The sequence below is a fragment of the Sciurus vulgaris genome (genome assembly GCF_902686455.1).
Source record: "Sciurus vulgaris genome assembly, chromosome: 19".
Taxonomy (NCBI): Eukaryota; Metazoa; Chordata; class Mammalia; order Rodentia; family Sciuridae; genus Sciurus; species Sciurus vulgaris.
In genome coordinates, this window is record NC_136480.1 from 31,194,653 (window position 1) to 31,208,285 (window position 13,633).

Below are 13,633 nucleotides of genomic sequence, written 5' to 3' on the forward strand. Positions count from 1 at the left end.
CAGAGAAGAATGCATATTTCATACTAATAAAATCATATAGTTGGTTGGTCATTTTCATCTTATAGGCAAGAAAACACATAGTGTATATCTTAGGAAAAATGAAGAAAAATTCTTTATTTCAAGAAGAACCACCTTCATCAATCTCAATCTAAACTCTTACCATCAGGAAACATGTGGATTTACCTCAACACCCCCTTTTCCTCCTTCAGTACTCATGTCTTTCTGGTACCCTCCAGATGCAATTCCTCTATTACAACCAAATAATATGTGGATTAAGTAAAGATTGTTGGGCTCCCACTGTGCATCATCATTTGTATGTGTTTAGAATTACCATATATTATTGAAAATAGTGTTTGGTTATAATCTCACATTGAGATTTTCTTGGTAGTGTCTTACTTGGTTTTGTCTTTCTATTCTTGATTAACCACCAGGCATATATTGAAACCTCAACAATTTTTTTGTCAATTCAACAGGAAAGACTTCATAATAGTGGCTAATCCCAACTTACTTAAGAAATTAACCTTAGTGAAGTAGATTTACACATAGGCATGTTATTTTAGTGCTGGTTTTGTTCTTGTTTTTTTTTTTTTTTTTTTTTTTTTTTTTTTTTTTAATCAGACCTACATCTTTACTATGTCAACTGCACCAACATTGAGAAGTACACACTGTAAGGCATGTTTGAATTTTTTTATCTGTGATATTCCAGAGTTCAAATGGGACCTTTAGCAGACTATGATGCTAAACTATTATCATCTCATCTATAAATATGATTAGTAATATTACCTATATTCTGGAATTATTATGTGTGAAAGATGAAGTACCAAATATAAAATGTTTCTAAAATATGACCTTTAGATATATTGGTCATTATATTTTCATTATACACTTACTCATACATGTGACTTGGGAAATTTAATTCTACTTTTAAAAATGACTACCTGTATTGCCTCACAAAATTTCCAAAATGTTTGAACATTTTACAAATATCTATAGAAAGATCTTTTGTGATATTTTAGGACTGTTTTTGCATCTTACATTTGTTATTATCACCACCAGAATATCTATCCTAGGTGAGCCCACTCTAGTTATCAAATATTAATAGGAATATATTCTCATGTTTTCTACTAGGTCATCTGGAAGTAAGATGGTAATTAAAGTCACAGTTTAAATGGATTCAGAGTCATTCCATTATATGTTTTGTATTAGAGAAAAAGCATTTGACCCAAGTTTGAACATAGCTTCATAAAAGTTCCAATTCTCTCCTCCATGATGTTAGCAATTCTCTAGTTCAGAGGCCAATAACAAACTTGATACAGAAAATTTAATATTGATCTACTGATAGAATATTTCCTTTGTAAGTCATGGTTTTTCATTAATTAAAGTATCTGAAATAGTATTTATGTATTTTATGTCATTTACATCTACACAATGAAAATTACCAGACATCAGAAAATCATACTTGTAAGGCTCAATCATTTGATGATTCTTTAGAACATTTTGACCTATAAGGACAGATGCTAAGAGAAACCAGGAAAGGAAAATAATCATGAAGATAGACTACCATTTAAAAATCCGAGGTGATGAAGATACTTGGTTATTAAATTGAAGTGTTGACTTTTGTTTATTTTACTTTTATTTGGAATCTACTATTTGTACTTAGATATGGGATATAAATTTTAATTCAACATTTGTTTATGGTGTGTAGTGATCAAATCAGGGCAATTTCTGTCTTCTCAAATTTTGTCATTTTATGTTTGAAACCTGAAAAGTCTTCTCTAGTTATTTCAAATTGTATAAGTAAGTATTATAGATTATAATCACCCTATAGTTCTCTAACACCTAAGAATTACTCTCTCCTCTTAGTTGATTTTGGTGCTCATTACTCATAATCAATCTCATTCTATTTCTTATCAAAGATCTAGGAAGGTTTTCTGATTTTGATTTCTGTGTGATCAATATTTTTATGTTCAACTTATGAGTGCCATGATGTAGTATTAGTGGAAAAAGAAAACTCTACCATCATAAGGAAAATATTATATTTTTACCAAGTAATAGCAGTTGAAGTGTCAAAATTTTCACCATTCACTTATTCTATGTTTTGGGATTGAACCTCATGATAATTCCAGGAAAAAAAAATCAAATGTCCATATGAGTCCACAATTTTGTGGGTCGCATTTGGTCCCTAGGACTTAGTTCTTTTATTTTGAGACATCTATGTCCATATGAATGGCATATGCCTATTCTTATACATTTTTTGAAGTAAGTCAAATACTATATGGACATTTTTACAGTGTAAATAAAATTTTATTGGATCCATATTAGTATGTAATAAATAACTTGGAAAAATTGTTTGAGGGCAGGGACAGAGGTGCATGCCTGTAATCCTACTAGCTCAGGAGTTTATGACAGAAGGATCACAAATTGAAAACCAGCCAGAGTATCTTAGTGGGTTCCAAAGTAACTTAGTGAGACACTTCCTCAATATAACAAATAAATAGTGATGGGGATGTGGCTCAGTAGTTAAGCACCCTGAGTTCAATCCTTGATACCAATAAACAAATGAATAAATAAATTGCCTTCTCTCAACAAAAAGGATATATTATAATACAAAACAAAAAAGTTGCATTCTATCACATTTCTCTGAATACAGGATCTGCTTTAATACATTATAAATGTTTGAACATCAACAAAAAAACAAGCATTAGCACTTATTGAATGACATGTTTTAATCACCTGTTTCTCTATATGATTAGATGAAGTTGAGTGTGAGCAAGGAATCTGCAGCCCTAAAAGCAAGCATAATGAAAAACAGGAATATACAGGTGCCATTAATTTGCAATAATATTCAAGATTCATGGATTTATTTGTTCATTGCCTTAAAACCATTGGAAAATTGTTTTGTGAAAGTGCAATTGTATATCAGTAGCATGAGCATTATGGACCCTTTTCCGAGAGTTTGCTTCAAAGAAATGGATGCAATTTGATATAGTCCTAAGCAAAATTAATATTCCGCAATGCAGCACCAAGAGAAACCACAGAAAAATACAGTAGTCATCTGCTATCTTCAGTTTTGAACCACAAGCAATCCTATCACTAAAATATGCACATCAAATATGCATGATTAAAATTAGATAAATGTATCACAGCATTGTAAGAAAGATCTATAGTAATGTCCATGGTGATGTACATTGTTAGAAAGCATTCAGAGGAATGGGAACCATTCATAAAGATAAGGTAAGAGGAAATCCTGTGGCACATCCCTTCCCAGCTTTGCTGCATTATGATTGCTTTTAGCACAGCACAGTCTAGGAGATCAGGGTACAGAATAAAAGCTCTCTGCTATGAGTGGGGTAATCTGAGAAGTATTCCTCAAGTAAGGGTCTTTGAAGTGATGCTGCCAGTTTGTTACCTGGGTTCCCTGTTGTACCATGCACTAATATTGTAGTTATTTTACTGGAGAAATCAAGCTGCCCCCAGCGTGAACTTTTTTTTTATAAAGATGTGTAAATCTCAGGGAATCTAACATAAATTTCTGAAATAGGTCACATTTTTAAAACCCACGTCTGTTAAAAGGAAGGAGAAGCTAAATGAACAAATGAGTACAACAGATCCCACAATAAAAAAGATGTCCAAAGAAAACCAGAACTTTGTTTTATTAGAGATGATACTGAAGACTGGGGACCCTCATGGTTGGGCTCCACTAATTATCTGTATCAAGGAAGCAGCCATATTAGACATTGTACCATCCTGCCATTGTCAAAATCATGAGTGGTTCTATGATATGTGCATGATCATATATGTTTCCCCCAAATTGTGAGAACTGCTCAAGCAGTGGACATGAGTTTGAGTTCAGGACAAAATTAAAGAGAATTGCAGGAGGAGGATAACCCTCTGCAGTCTCCACTGAAAATAGGAGTTCTTAGGATCTTCTATGTGGGCAGATGCAGGGTGAAGGGAGCACACAACTCTTCTCTCATCTACAGTATGAGCATCATCCTGCCTCTTAGGGATGAGATGAGAGACAAACACTATTATATACTCACTGCATAGCTTTGCATGTGCAGACTACCATACTTCAGATTGTCCTTATCACAGAGCTCATCTTCAGTACTTGCCAATCCTCCCCATCCTGCCCTGCTATTCATTAAGGTAAAAGTGGACCAAGGGGATCTGAGAGGTGATACTGATTCTGCTTAAAGTAAATGGGTTTAGGACTGAGGTTCATGTAGGCAGCACTTTTTACCTTGTGGTGCTACTTGTGCTGGAAATGTGTAAAGAGCACTAGGGAGAAATGGCTGGCACTTCAGGGAAGGCAAAACCATCACACAGCAGATATCAGTCCTAAGAACACATCTGCTGTGAAACACATGAACTACAGCAATATAATAAACAAAACTCTGGACAATTTTTGGGCAAAAGAATGGCAGGTATTTGTGACAAATAGAGGTGAGAAATATTGATTGCTTTGTAAATTGTTATGATTGAAAAGTACAGCTCAGAGTTCACACTTACAGCTATGATATTCATGTTACCACTATTTTAAATTCCTCCTGAGAAAAACCACTAGAAGAAAAAAATGTTATTTTAAAGTAAAGAAACAGGAATCTCAGAGGTACATATTTGTAGACCCCAAGCTGTCATTACTGGGGAAACCCAAGCAATCCTGCAAAAGAGTCCATGTGTCTGACTGATGTAGTGTTTCAAGTCTTGATTTCCTCATCACAGCTTTGGTTTACTGTCTCATCTCATTCTTTGTGGCTTTGTGACAAGAAAGGAAGAAAGACTCACATTTACCTTTTCATATGAAAGAAATGAAAAATCAAGTTTGGGAAAAAATGTGAATGTTGAGTTCAGTGACCAGGTCAGGATGTGATTCCACTGTCGTAAAGGTTTCTCTAAACATAATCAGATTCAGACATTTCCATTGTGACACAAATTGAAAAGGGTATTTCTTTTAGTGCCTAAAAATGAAAGACTAATAAACATAAATATTCTTCCTCCAAACACTTGTGACTTATATTCCTGAGTATTTTGAAGTCAGAAATGTGAAACTGCAAGAATTTCATTTGAGTTTTCAAAATAATTAGCATACTTTCCAACCTTATCATGTAAGATTGGCCTGCTGTCACTTGCTTCCAAGGATATGATGTGAAATAAAATGAAGTCTTAGGTAGAAGGTACTTGGTGCACAGTGAGTGGTGCCTGAGCCATGGGAGGACAGACCATTTTCTCTTCACTCGCAGGTGGACACCAGTGATAGCTCCGTACCTGACCCAGAGTTGATATTTCAAACAAATATCTCTATGTGAAAAAGCAAAACTATTATTATTTTAGACATTAATGTGATGAAGTAATATCAGTTAGTGTGAATAAAACTACTTTCTGTCTTTTATTTGACTTTAAAAACTACATTTCCCATTATCCTTTGAACGCAGGAGTAGCCAGGATTGTGTTCTGACCAATAAGATGTAGGTGGAAGTCAGGTCCCACTGGTATTTAGCTCTTGGTTTTCTAATTAAAAAAAAAAAGGAATTTAATTGGTGCATTACAGTTATTAATGCAGGATTCATTGTAAAATATTCATCATGTGCACATAACATAATTTGGTCAATTTAATTCCCCAATTCTTCCCATTCCTTTCATTTCCTCCATCCACAAATCCCCCTTTTCTACTGTACTTTTCTACCTTCTGGTTTCATGAGATTCTTTTATTTTTTTTTCATCTCTAGCTTATGTCTATGAGACAAAACATTTGACTATTGACTTTCTGAGTTTGACTTTTTCACTTAACATCAAACTCTCTGGTTCTGTCCATTTTCCTGTAAATAACACAGCTTTATAAATTGCCATATAAATCTCTATTATGTGTATATACCACATTTCTTTTTCTGTTCAACTGTTGAGAAAAACTTAGGCAAATTCCATTACTGGCTATTATTGTCAACCACACAGCTATAAAAATGGTTATTCAAGTATTGTTATATTATGCTGACTTTAGATCTTTTGGATAAATACCAGAAGGGATGTAGTGGGGTGAAGTGGTAATTCAATTTATAACTTTTTGAGAAACCACTATGATGATTTCTATCATGATCATACTCATTGACAAGCCATTCAAGAGTATATAATATTCCCTTTTTTCTGAATCTTTGCAAGTCTTTTTATTATTTGTTAATAATAATTGACATTTAATTAAAGATAAAATATCAGTGGAGTTTTGATTTCCCTGAGTCCCAAAGATGTTGAATATTATTTTTACATTTTTTTAAGCAATGTGTGTTTAGTTCATTGGCCCATTTATTTATTTGTGCGTGTGTGTGTGTCTGGTTTTTTAAAATTTTGATTCATTGTAACAAATATGCTACAACTAGTTTTTCTATTTTTTCTCTGGTGCTACATGAAGTAAATTCACACCATTTTCATGAACATATGTGTACATAGGGTAATGGTTTTTGTATTATTCTATTATTTTTCTTTCCTCCAACCCCTTCCCCACCCCTCATAACAATCTATCCTTCCTCCGTTCTTGCCTCCCCCCTACCCACTGTTATGGGGTGGGAGAGAGGCCCATTTATTGATTGAATTATTTGTGGGCTTATTTTTCTTAAGATTTATTAATTCTTCATATATTCTAGATTTTGATTCTCTGTTGTAACAGTGGCTGAAACTTTTTTCTCCCATTCTGTGGCCTCTTTTCATAGTCTTTATTGTTCTTTTCTGCTGTGCAGAATCTTCAATTTGAAGTCATGCCATTTACTGAGCTTTGACCTTTAGCAATCTGATTAAGGAAGTGGGTGCCTGTGCTCATCTGTGGGAGTGTTGGTCCATTTTTTTTTTTTTTTTTTTTGGCAGCTAAAGTGTTTCTAATCTAATTCCTGGGTTTTTCATATATCTGTGGTTGTGTGTAACTCATTTGGTCATTCTTATTCCTTAATATTTTATTTGTTCCTTTCCTCTACCCTCCCTCTGCTCTTCTCCCTCCTAGTTTTATGTGATCCCCTTTATTTTCTTCTTTCAATTTTTCTTTATAGATTTCACATATTAAAAGACCATTTGACTCTTAACTTTCTGTGTCTGACATATTTCACTTAGCATGATATTCTTCATTTTATTCATTTTCCACAATTGACATAATTCCATTCTTCTTTATGGCTGAATAGAATGAGTACACCTGTGAAGAGGTATGTAGATGCTATTTTCTAGGAATACTAACCTGTCTCTGTTGCCTAGGTTTCCATGACAGTTTTGTCCCTGTGAGAAGGGAGTCAGGCTGAAGGTAAAATCTCACCATCCCCAAGTGTACGGTTAAAGATTTGGCTCCATCCCATAATTCTTTGTCTCATGTCCACTTATGAAACTGCCCTCAGCATCTTTACAGTGACCAGCTCTTTGCATGGCACTTTTGCTGTTCTGACACTAAGCTGTGATTGGGAACAGGAAAGCTTGCATACCCAAACCACCAGCCAGGTGAACTTGGTTAAATGGCTTCACTTTTCTGGGATTCACATTTTCCATGTTGTAAACTGGGATTGACAGCTAATAATGGTGGCACTTGAACAGCAGGAACCTTTGATGAGCTTGTGTTGGAATCATGTGTTCAGCATTTTTATCACTGCTCCAATTAATGGAAGCAGTATCACCATGAACATGAGCCATGTTTACACCCATCTTGCAGGACAGGGATGCTGAACACTGTAGAATTTAACTTGTTCAAGGTCATGCAGCTAGCAAATGGCAGCTTTATTCTAACTGTGGAGGCAGATGAGCAAATGTACAAATGAGCATTGTAAAGTGATGGCAGGTTGTGATCCATGTTGTAGAGAAGGAAAAGAATGTGCAGGTGATAGTGGTTTCCTGCTGTGACTAGGGGTCAAGTGCTCCTCTACAGAGGTAACAGCAAAGCCTATGATGCAGGACAGAAGAAGTGTACACTTTTATCTTAAATATATGGGTCTAATAGGAGCAGTGCAGGAATCCTGGCCTGCCTGATCATTCACTGTCAGAGAGAGTCAATAACCTGTGTAAAATTCAGAGAAGTGTTCACAGTGGGGAAAATAGTTGAAAGGAAAGAATTGCCTTTTGAAATATATTTTAGTCTTTTGGGCTGCTCTAATGAAATGCTAGAAACTACATACCTTATAAACAGCAGAAATTCATTTGTGTACTTCTGGAAGCTAGGATGTCCAAGGTGAAGTCTTCAGCATATTTAGTGTCTGGTGAGGAGCTGCTTCTTCTTAGACAGCTTTAATTTGAAGGTTTTTGTCCCCCTAATTACCTAGGGGTAATTGAACTCCTCCCCTCCAAGGTGATGGTATTAAGAGGGCAGGTGATGACATCATGAGACTGGAGCCTTCATCAGTGGAATAAGTATCCTTATGAAGAAGGTCCCAGAGTGAATCCGGTCCCTTCTTCCACTTTAGAACACAGCCAGAAGCTTCCTACCATTTGACATGCCCTCACCAGATATTGAATCTCCTGATATCTTGATCTTCCACAATGTAAAAAATAAGTGTCTGTGGCTTAAAAACCACCCAGTCTAATATAATTTATTATAGCACCCTGATCAAATAAGGCAGTGCATCATCTCTCTGTGTCCACACTGGATGAGATGAGAAGTCTTTGATGGCTAGGATTTCATAAAGGACAATAATTCTACCCATTTGGCTTCACATCCATGATCAAATAACCTCCAGGACCTCAATTCATATCATCACCTAGGGTATGGATTTCAACAAAAAGTTTTGAGAATAAAAACATTCAGACCATAGTTAAAAGTTATGCCCTTTCGTTGCTGAGGGTATCACATAAGTGCCTGAAGAATAGGCCTCAGTGCATCTTTTCCTGTACTTCCTGCATTCTTGATGAGAGAGTTTGTCTTTGAATCTGATGGGTGACTTATTTGCAACTGCCCTGGGGTTTAGGACTGAATGTGACAGCTGAGTGTTTATCAACCCAAACCTACAAGAATTTTAGGATCTTGGCAGCTCAGTGATTAAGACCCAATTCCTAAGTTGGGTAGAGATGGCAATAGAGGTGGTAAGTAAATCAGCCTCACCTCTGCTCTTTAGATAACTGCCAAGTCAGAATGGAAAAAGGACATGGAATCACATATTGGTCTCATATAGGATATAGAGAAAAAGACTGGACTTGGATGGACAGAAGAGGCTTTGTTTCTGTCCAGGCTCATGCTAACCTCCTAAGACATTTAAATCTCTACTTACATAGGTTTAATTACTGGTCATTTTGGAATCAGGTCCTGGAAGTAACTGTCAAGTAATGTTTTCTGGACATTAAATTGTCAAAGAATTCTTCAGTGTTTATTAATAGTAGCATCTGTGTCCTCAGCAGGCTCATCACTCTGGATCAGAAGTGGCCCCTGCCCTTGTGGCTCCAACTGATGAAGGAAGCATGGAATACATGTGGTCCCTTGCTGTGCTGACAGTAGGCACAGTTAATGGATCCTGGTATCCTTTATTGCCAAGTGCTCAGCAGCACTGTTACACCACAATCATTGATACTTCAGGGAGCAATTGTGTGAAATGAGACTTCAAGTTTCTGGGAATCAAGCAAGATTAAGAATTCATTTAGTCCTAGAATAGCATGGTTCTTGCTAGGGTTGTCAGTCTGTTGCTTGTGAGTTAGACTTGATATTTGCCTCTTGATTTAACTCTATGTTTCAAATATGGAAGTTGCTTATGTGGTTCAAAGTGGAACCCATGGAAAAGTTCACTGAAGTCTCATATCCACACTATTCCCTCAGTCCATATGATTATTCAGGTCACTGATTTTAATTCTTTTTAGCAGATAAATTAATGAACAGTGTTGGAGAGGGTAGGTAATTCATGGCAACAAATATTGACATATTTAGTTGGGCAAAATACAGTTCATTGAAGCACTTATTAAAAAGTGCTGTACACCATCACTGTGTTTAGAAGTGGCTAACCTAGGCCATGAAGTTGAGACCCACCTTAAAAGAATCACATGCTGACATCAAGTAGGTATGTCAGGCTCTTGTGTAATCTTGAAAACCTACATGATTGACATTTCCATGAAATTTTCGTTATTCATGTGTCTCAAAGTACACAAATTTAGCAAAACATGTATAAGTTCATATCCACTTAATCCAGTGAGCATAAATTCTATGCCACAATATATTATTCAGATCCAGTGTATTGGCAAGTTAGGAAAACTTATCCACCATCAGTAATTAAGTACATGCTATCTTCCCCAAAAAAGATTTCAACAAGTTAATAATTTGTTTCTCAGTGAAGATTAACAGCAAAAGGCAGGCTGTGGCATAGCCATTGGCCACAATCATCTGGATATAATGACAAACTGGGTTATTGTTCCACATAGTTCTTGAGAAGGAGAAGAAGCAGTCCAAACAGTACATGAGCATAAAGAAACTCATTAGCAGAAGGATGGTCCAGGTGGCCCTCTGTATCGGGGATGCTTTTAGAGACAGGTTGATACTCTGAAGGTGCTGCAAGTGCCTTTTATGCCTGCACAATAGAGCCACCATGTACCCACTTGAGAGGACCATGAGTCCTACCAGAATGACATCCCGGAATACACCTAATGCAGAAAATAAATGCCTTGTAAAGTAACTCATTGGAAAAGTCATACAGGATTCAGTATTACATATAAGACCATGTGAGGTCATATTAAGGATGGCAGTAGAAGAGTATGAGAAGGGAGCACTCAAGGACATGTAGAATATCCACAGGAAAATGAGGGAACACAGGCTCTGAAGTGAGGATTTATATTTGAACTTTGCCAAGAAGGAGCTTCTGGGACTGAGGATGATGGCCTGGAGGACACTCAGCAGGCAGGTGTCACAAATGGAGAAGGCCCTGAAAAACCTGTACAAGTAGATAAATATTTTACACCTAATGTCATTCCAGAAGTCCTGAGACACAAAACATTCATACCCATGTTTCCCAAATATCAGCATCCCTAAGTGGATTAGGGTTAAGACACCAATAATCAGGTCAGTGGTTTTCAGGCTGTGCTGAATAAAGAATTTGCAGATGTGGAAGAGAAGAAGAATGGTGTTGGCTGAGATCCCAAGGCCAACTTCAAAGAAAAGTGCTTTTCTTATACAAGTAAATCATGTAGTTGGTTGGTCATTTTCATCTTATGGGCAAGGACTCTCTCGTATATATCTTAGGAGAAAATGAAGATGAAAATCTTTATTTCAAACAGTTTTCAATGGAATGAAACACAGCCTATATTATTACCATCAGGAAATGCGGTCTCACCACAACTCACCCTTTACTCACTTCAGTGCTCAAGTGTCTCTGAAACCCTCCCTGTGTCATTTCCTATTATTACCAAATCATATCTGGATGATGTAATGATTGTAGTTCTCCCACTGTGCATGAGCTCTCCTATCCATTCAGAATTACCATATATTTTTGAAAAGAGTTCTTGTTTATAATCTCTTCATGAGGTTTTCTGGATAGTGTCTTACTTTGTTTTCAATCTTTCTCCTCCTGATTAAACCCCTAGTGCATATTGAAACTTCAAAATGTTGATGAATTCAGTAGGAAGGATTGCATAATAGTGGACAATTCCAGCTCTCTCAAGAAATGAACTTTAGTGGAATATTCATATAAATTGGTATATTATTTCAATGCTGTATTTATTTTTGTTTATTACCAGAGCTAATATTTTTAATGCCAACATTGAGAGGCATACACTGTAAGACACTTTCTTTAAATTTTGTCTGTGATCTTCCATATGGTTCACCTTGAGCAGGTCGATGATGCTAAACTCTGATCATCATCTATAAAATATAGGCAGTTCTATTACCTGTATTCTAGGGGTATTATAAGTAAAAGAAGATGAAGTACCAAATATGGAAGTGTTTATGACATATAATGTCCTCTAGAAATATTGGCCATCATGTTTTAATTATGCACTTGCTCAAACATGTGCCTTGGGTGATTTAATTCAGGATTTTTAAAGACTACCTCTATTGTTGCCTCAAAAAATTTCCATAATGTTAGAATATTTAGGCAATTGCTGTAACAAGATCTTTGGTGGTATTTCAGGACTTCCTTTGAGCCCCCACACTATCCAGGTTATATAACTGGTATTATCATCACCACAATAAATTCCTAAGTGAGCCAAATGCAGTTATCCAATATCAGTAAGGCATTCTAATATTAACTACATTATCTGGAATTGGGGTGGTAATTAAAGTCACAATTAAATTAGATTTAGAGTTATTCCATTGTAAAGTTTTTATTAAAGAAAAATGATTTGACCCAAACCTGAAAAATGACATCCAAAAGAATCCCTATTTTCATCTCATGAATTAAGCAATTTACAGTTTAGTTCCAAGCATAAACCTGACATGGAAATTTACTATTGATCTATGGATGGGAATATGTTCTATACAAGGCATGTGTGTGCTTTAAATCAAGGGTCTGAAAGAGTAGGTATGTATTTTACAGTCACATATTTAAAATAACAGTCAACAGAAAATTGTTTTTGGACTAAATCTTTCACAACTCTAGAGCATATAGATCTATACGGCAAGAAACTAAGAGAAGTGAGAAAAGTTAAATATTCATTAACATGGAATCCCACTTAAAAATCCATAGTGATGTAGATACTTGGTTAAAACATTGAACAGTTAATTTTTATTTATTTTGAGTTTTAGTAGTAATCTATTATTTGTACTTGGATATGAGACCCAGCATTATAATTCAAATTGTGCATACAGTGTTTAGTAAATCAGGGTAATTTTCCATCTTCTCAAATATTATCATCTTTATTTTTGAAACCTGTAAACTCTTCTCTGGATATTTTGAATTGTATAAGTATTTATTATGGACCATATTCACCCTATTGGACTATAAAACCTGAGTTACTTTCCCCTCTTAGATTTTGCCACTCCTTACCCACCTGTCTATCTCATTTCCTTTCTTATAGATCTGGGAAGATTTTCTGTTTTTAGCTTCTGTGTGATCCACTATTTTAGCTTCAAGTACATGAGTGACAACATTCAGTATTTGTGCAAAATGAAAACTCTCTGCCACTACCAGGATAACAATCTTTTCACTAAGTAATGATGAGGTAAACTCACACAATTTTCTTCTTTCACTCATTCAATGTTTTGGGGTCATCTCCCATGATAATTCCAGAAAAAAGAATAGAATGATACAAATCAAATTTTGATATGTGTCCAAGATTTTATGGGTCACATTTGATCACTAGCAGTACAGTTACCTTATTTTGTGATATTTATGTACAAATAAATGGCATATGCCCATTCTTAAAAATTTATTTCATATCAGTCAAATATTTTATGTGCATTTTTATGTGCAGTATAAGTTAAGTGGATCCGCTATTAGCATGCAATAAATAGCCTTGAAGATTGCATTAGGCCAAGCACAGTGGCATATGCCTGTAATTATGCTTACTGAGGATTTTGAGACTGCAGGATTAGAAGTTCAAAGCCAGCCTCCATAACTTAGCAAGGCCCTAAGCAACTAAGAGAGACCTTGACTCATAATAAAACAAAAAATGATCTGGAGATGTGGCTCAGTGGTTGACAACCCTGGCATCAATCCTTGGTACAAAACAAAGGTTTTAAAATTGCCTTCTCTGACCAAAAGGAAAG

The 13,633-nt window shown here is 35.6% G+C and overlaps 1 protein-coding gene across 1 annotated transcript; it reads right to left on the reverse strand.

Moving 5' to 3' along the window:
- Positions 1-10,207: 10,207 nt before the first annotated feature.
- LOC306650226 (vomeronasal type-1 receptor 90-like) lies at positions 10,208-10,954 on the reverse strand (the record flags this gene model as incomplete). Its single annotated transcript, XM_079122070.1, has 1 exon — positions 10,208-10,954. The coding sequence occupies one exon, from the start codon at positions 10,952-10,954 to the stop codon at positions 10,208-10,210; it is 747 nt and encodes a 248-aa protein (XP_078978196.1).
- Between the last annotated feature and the right edge of the window lie 2,679 nt (positions 10,955-13,633).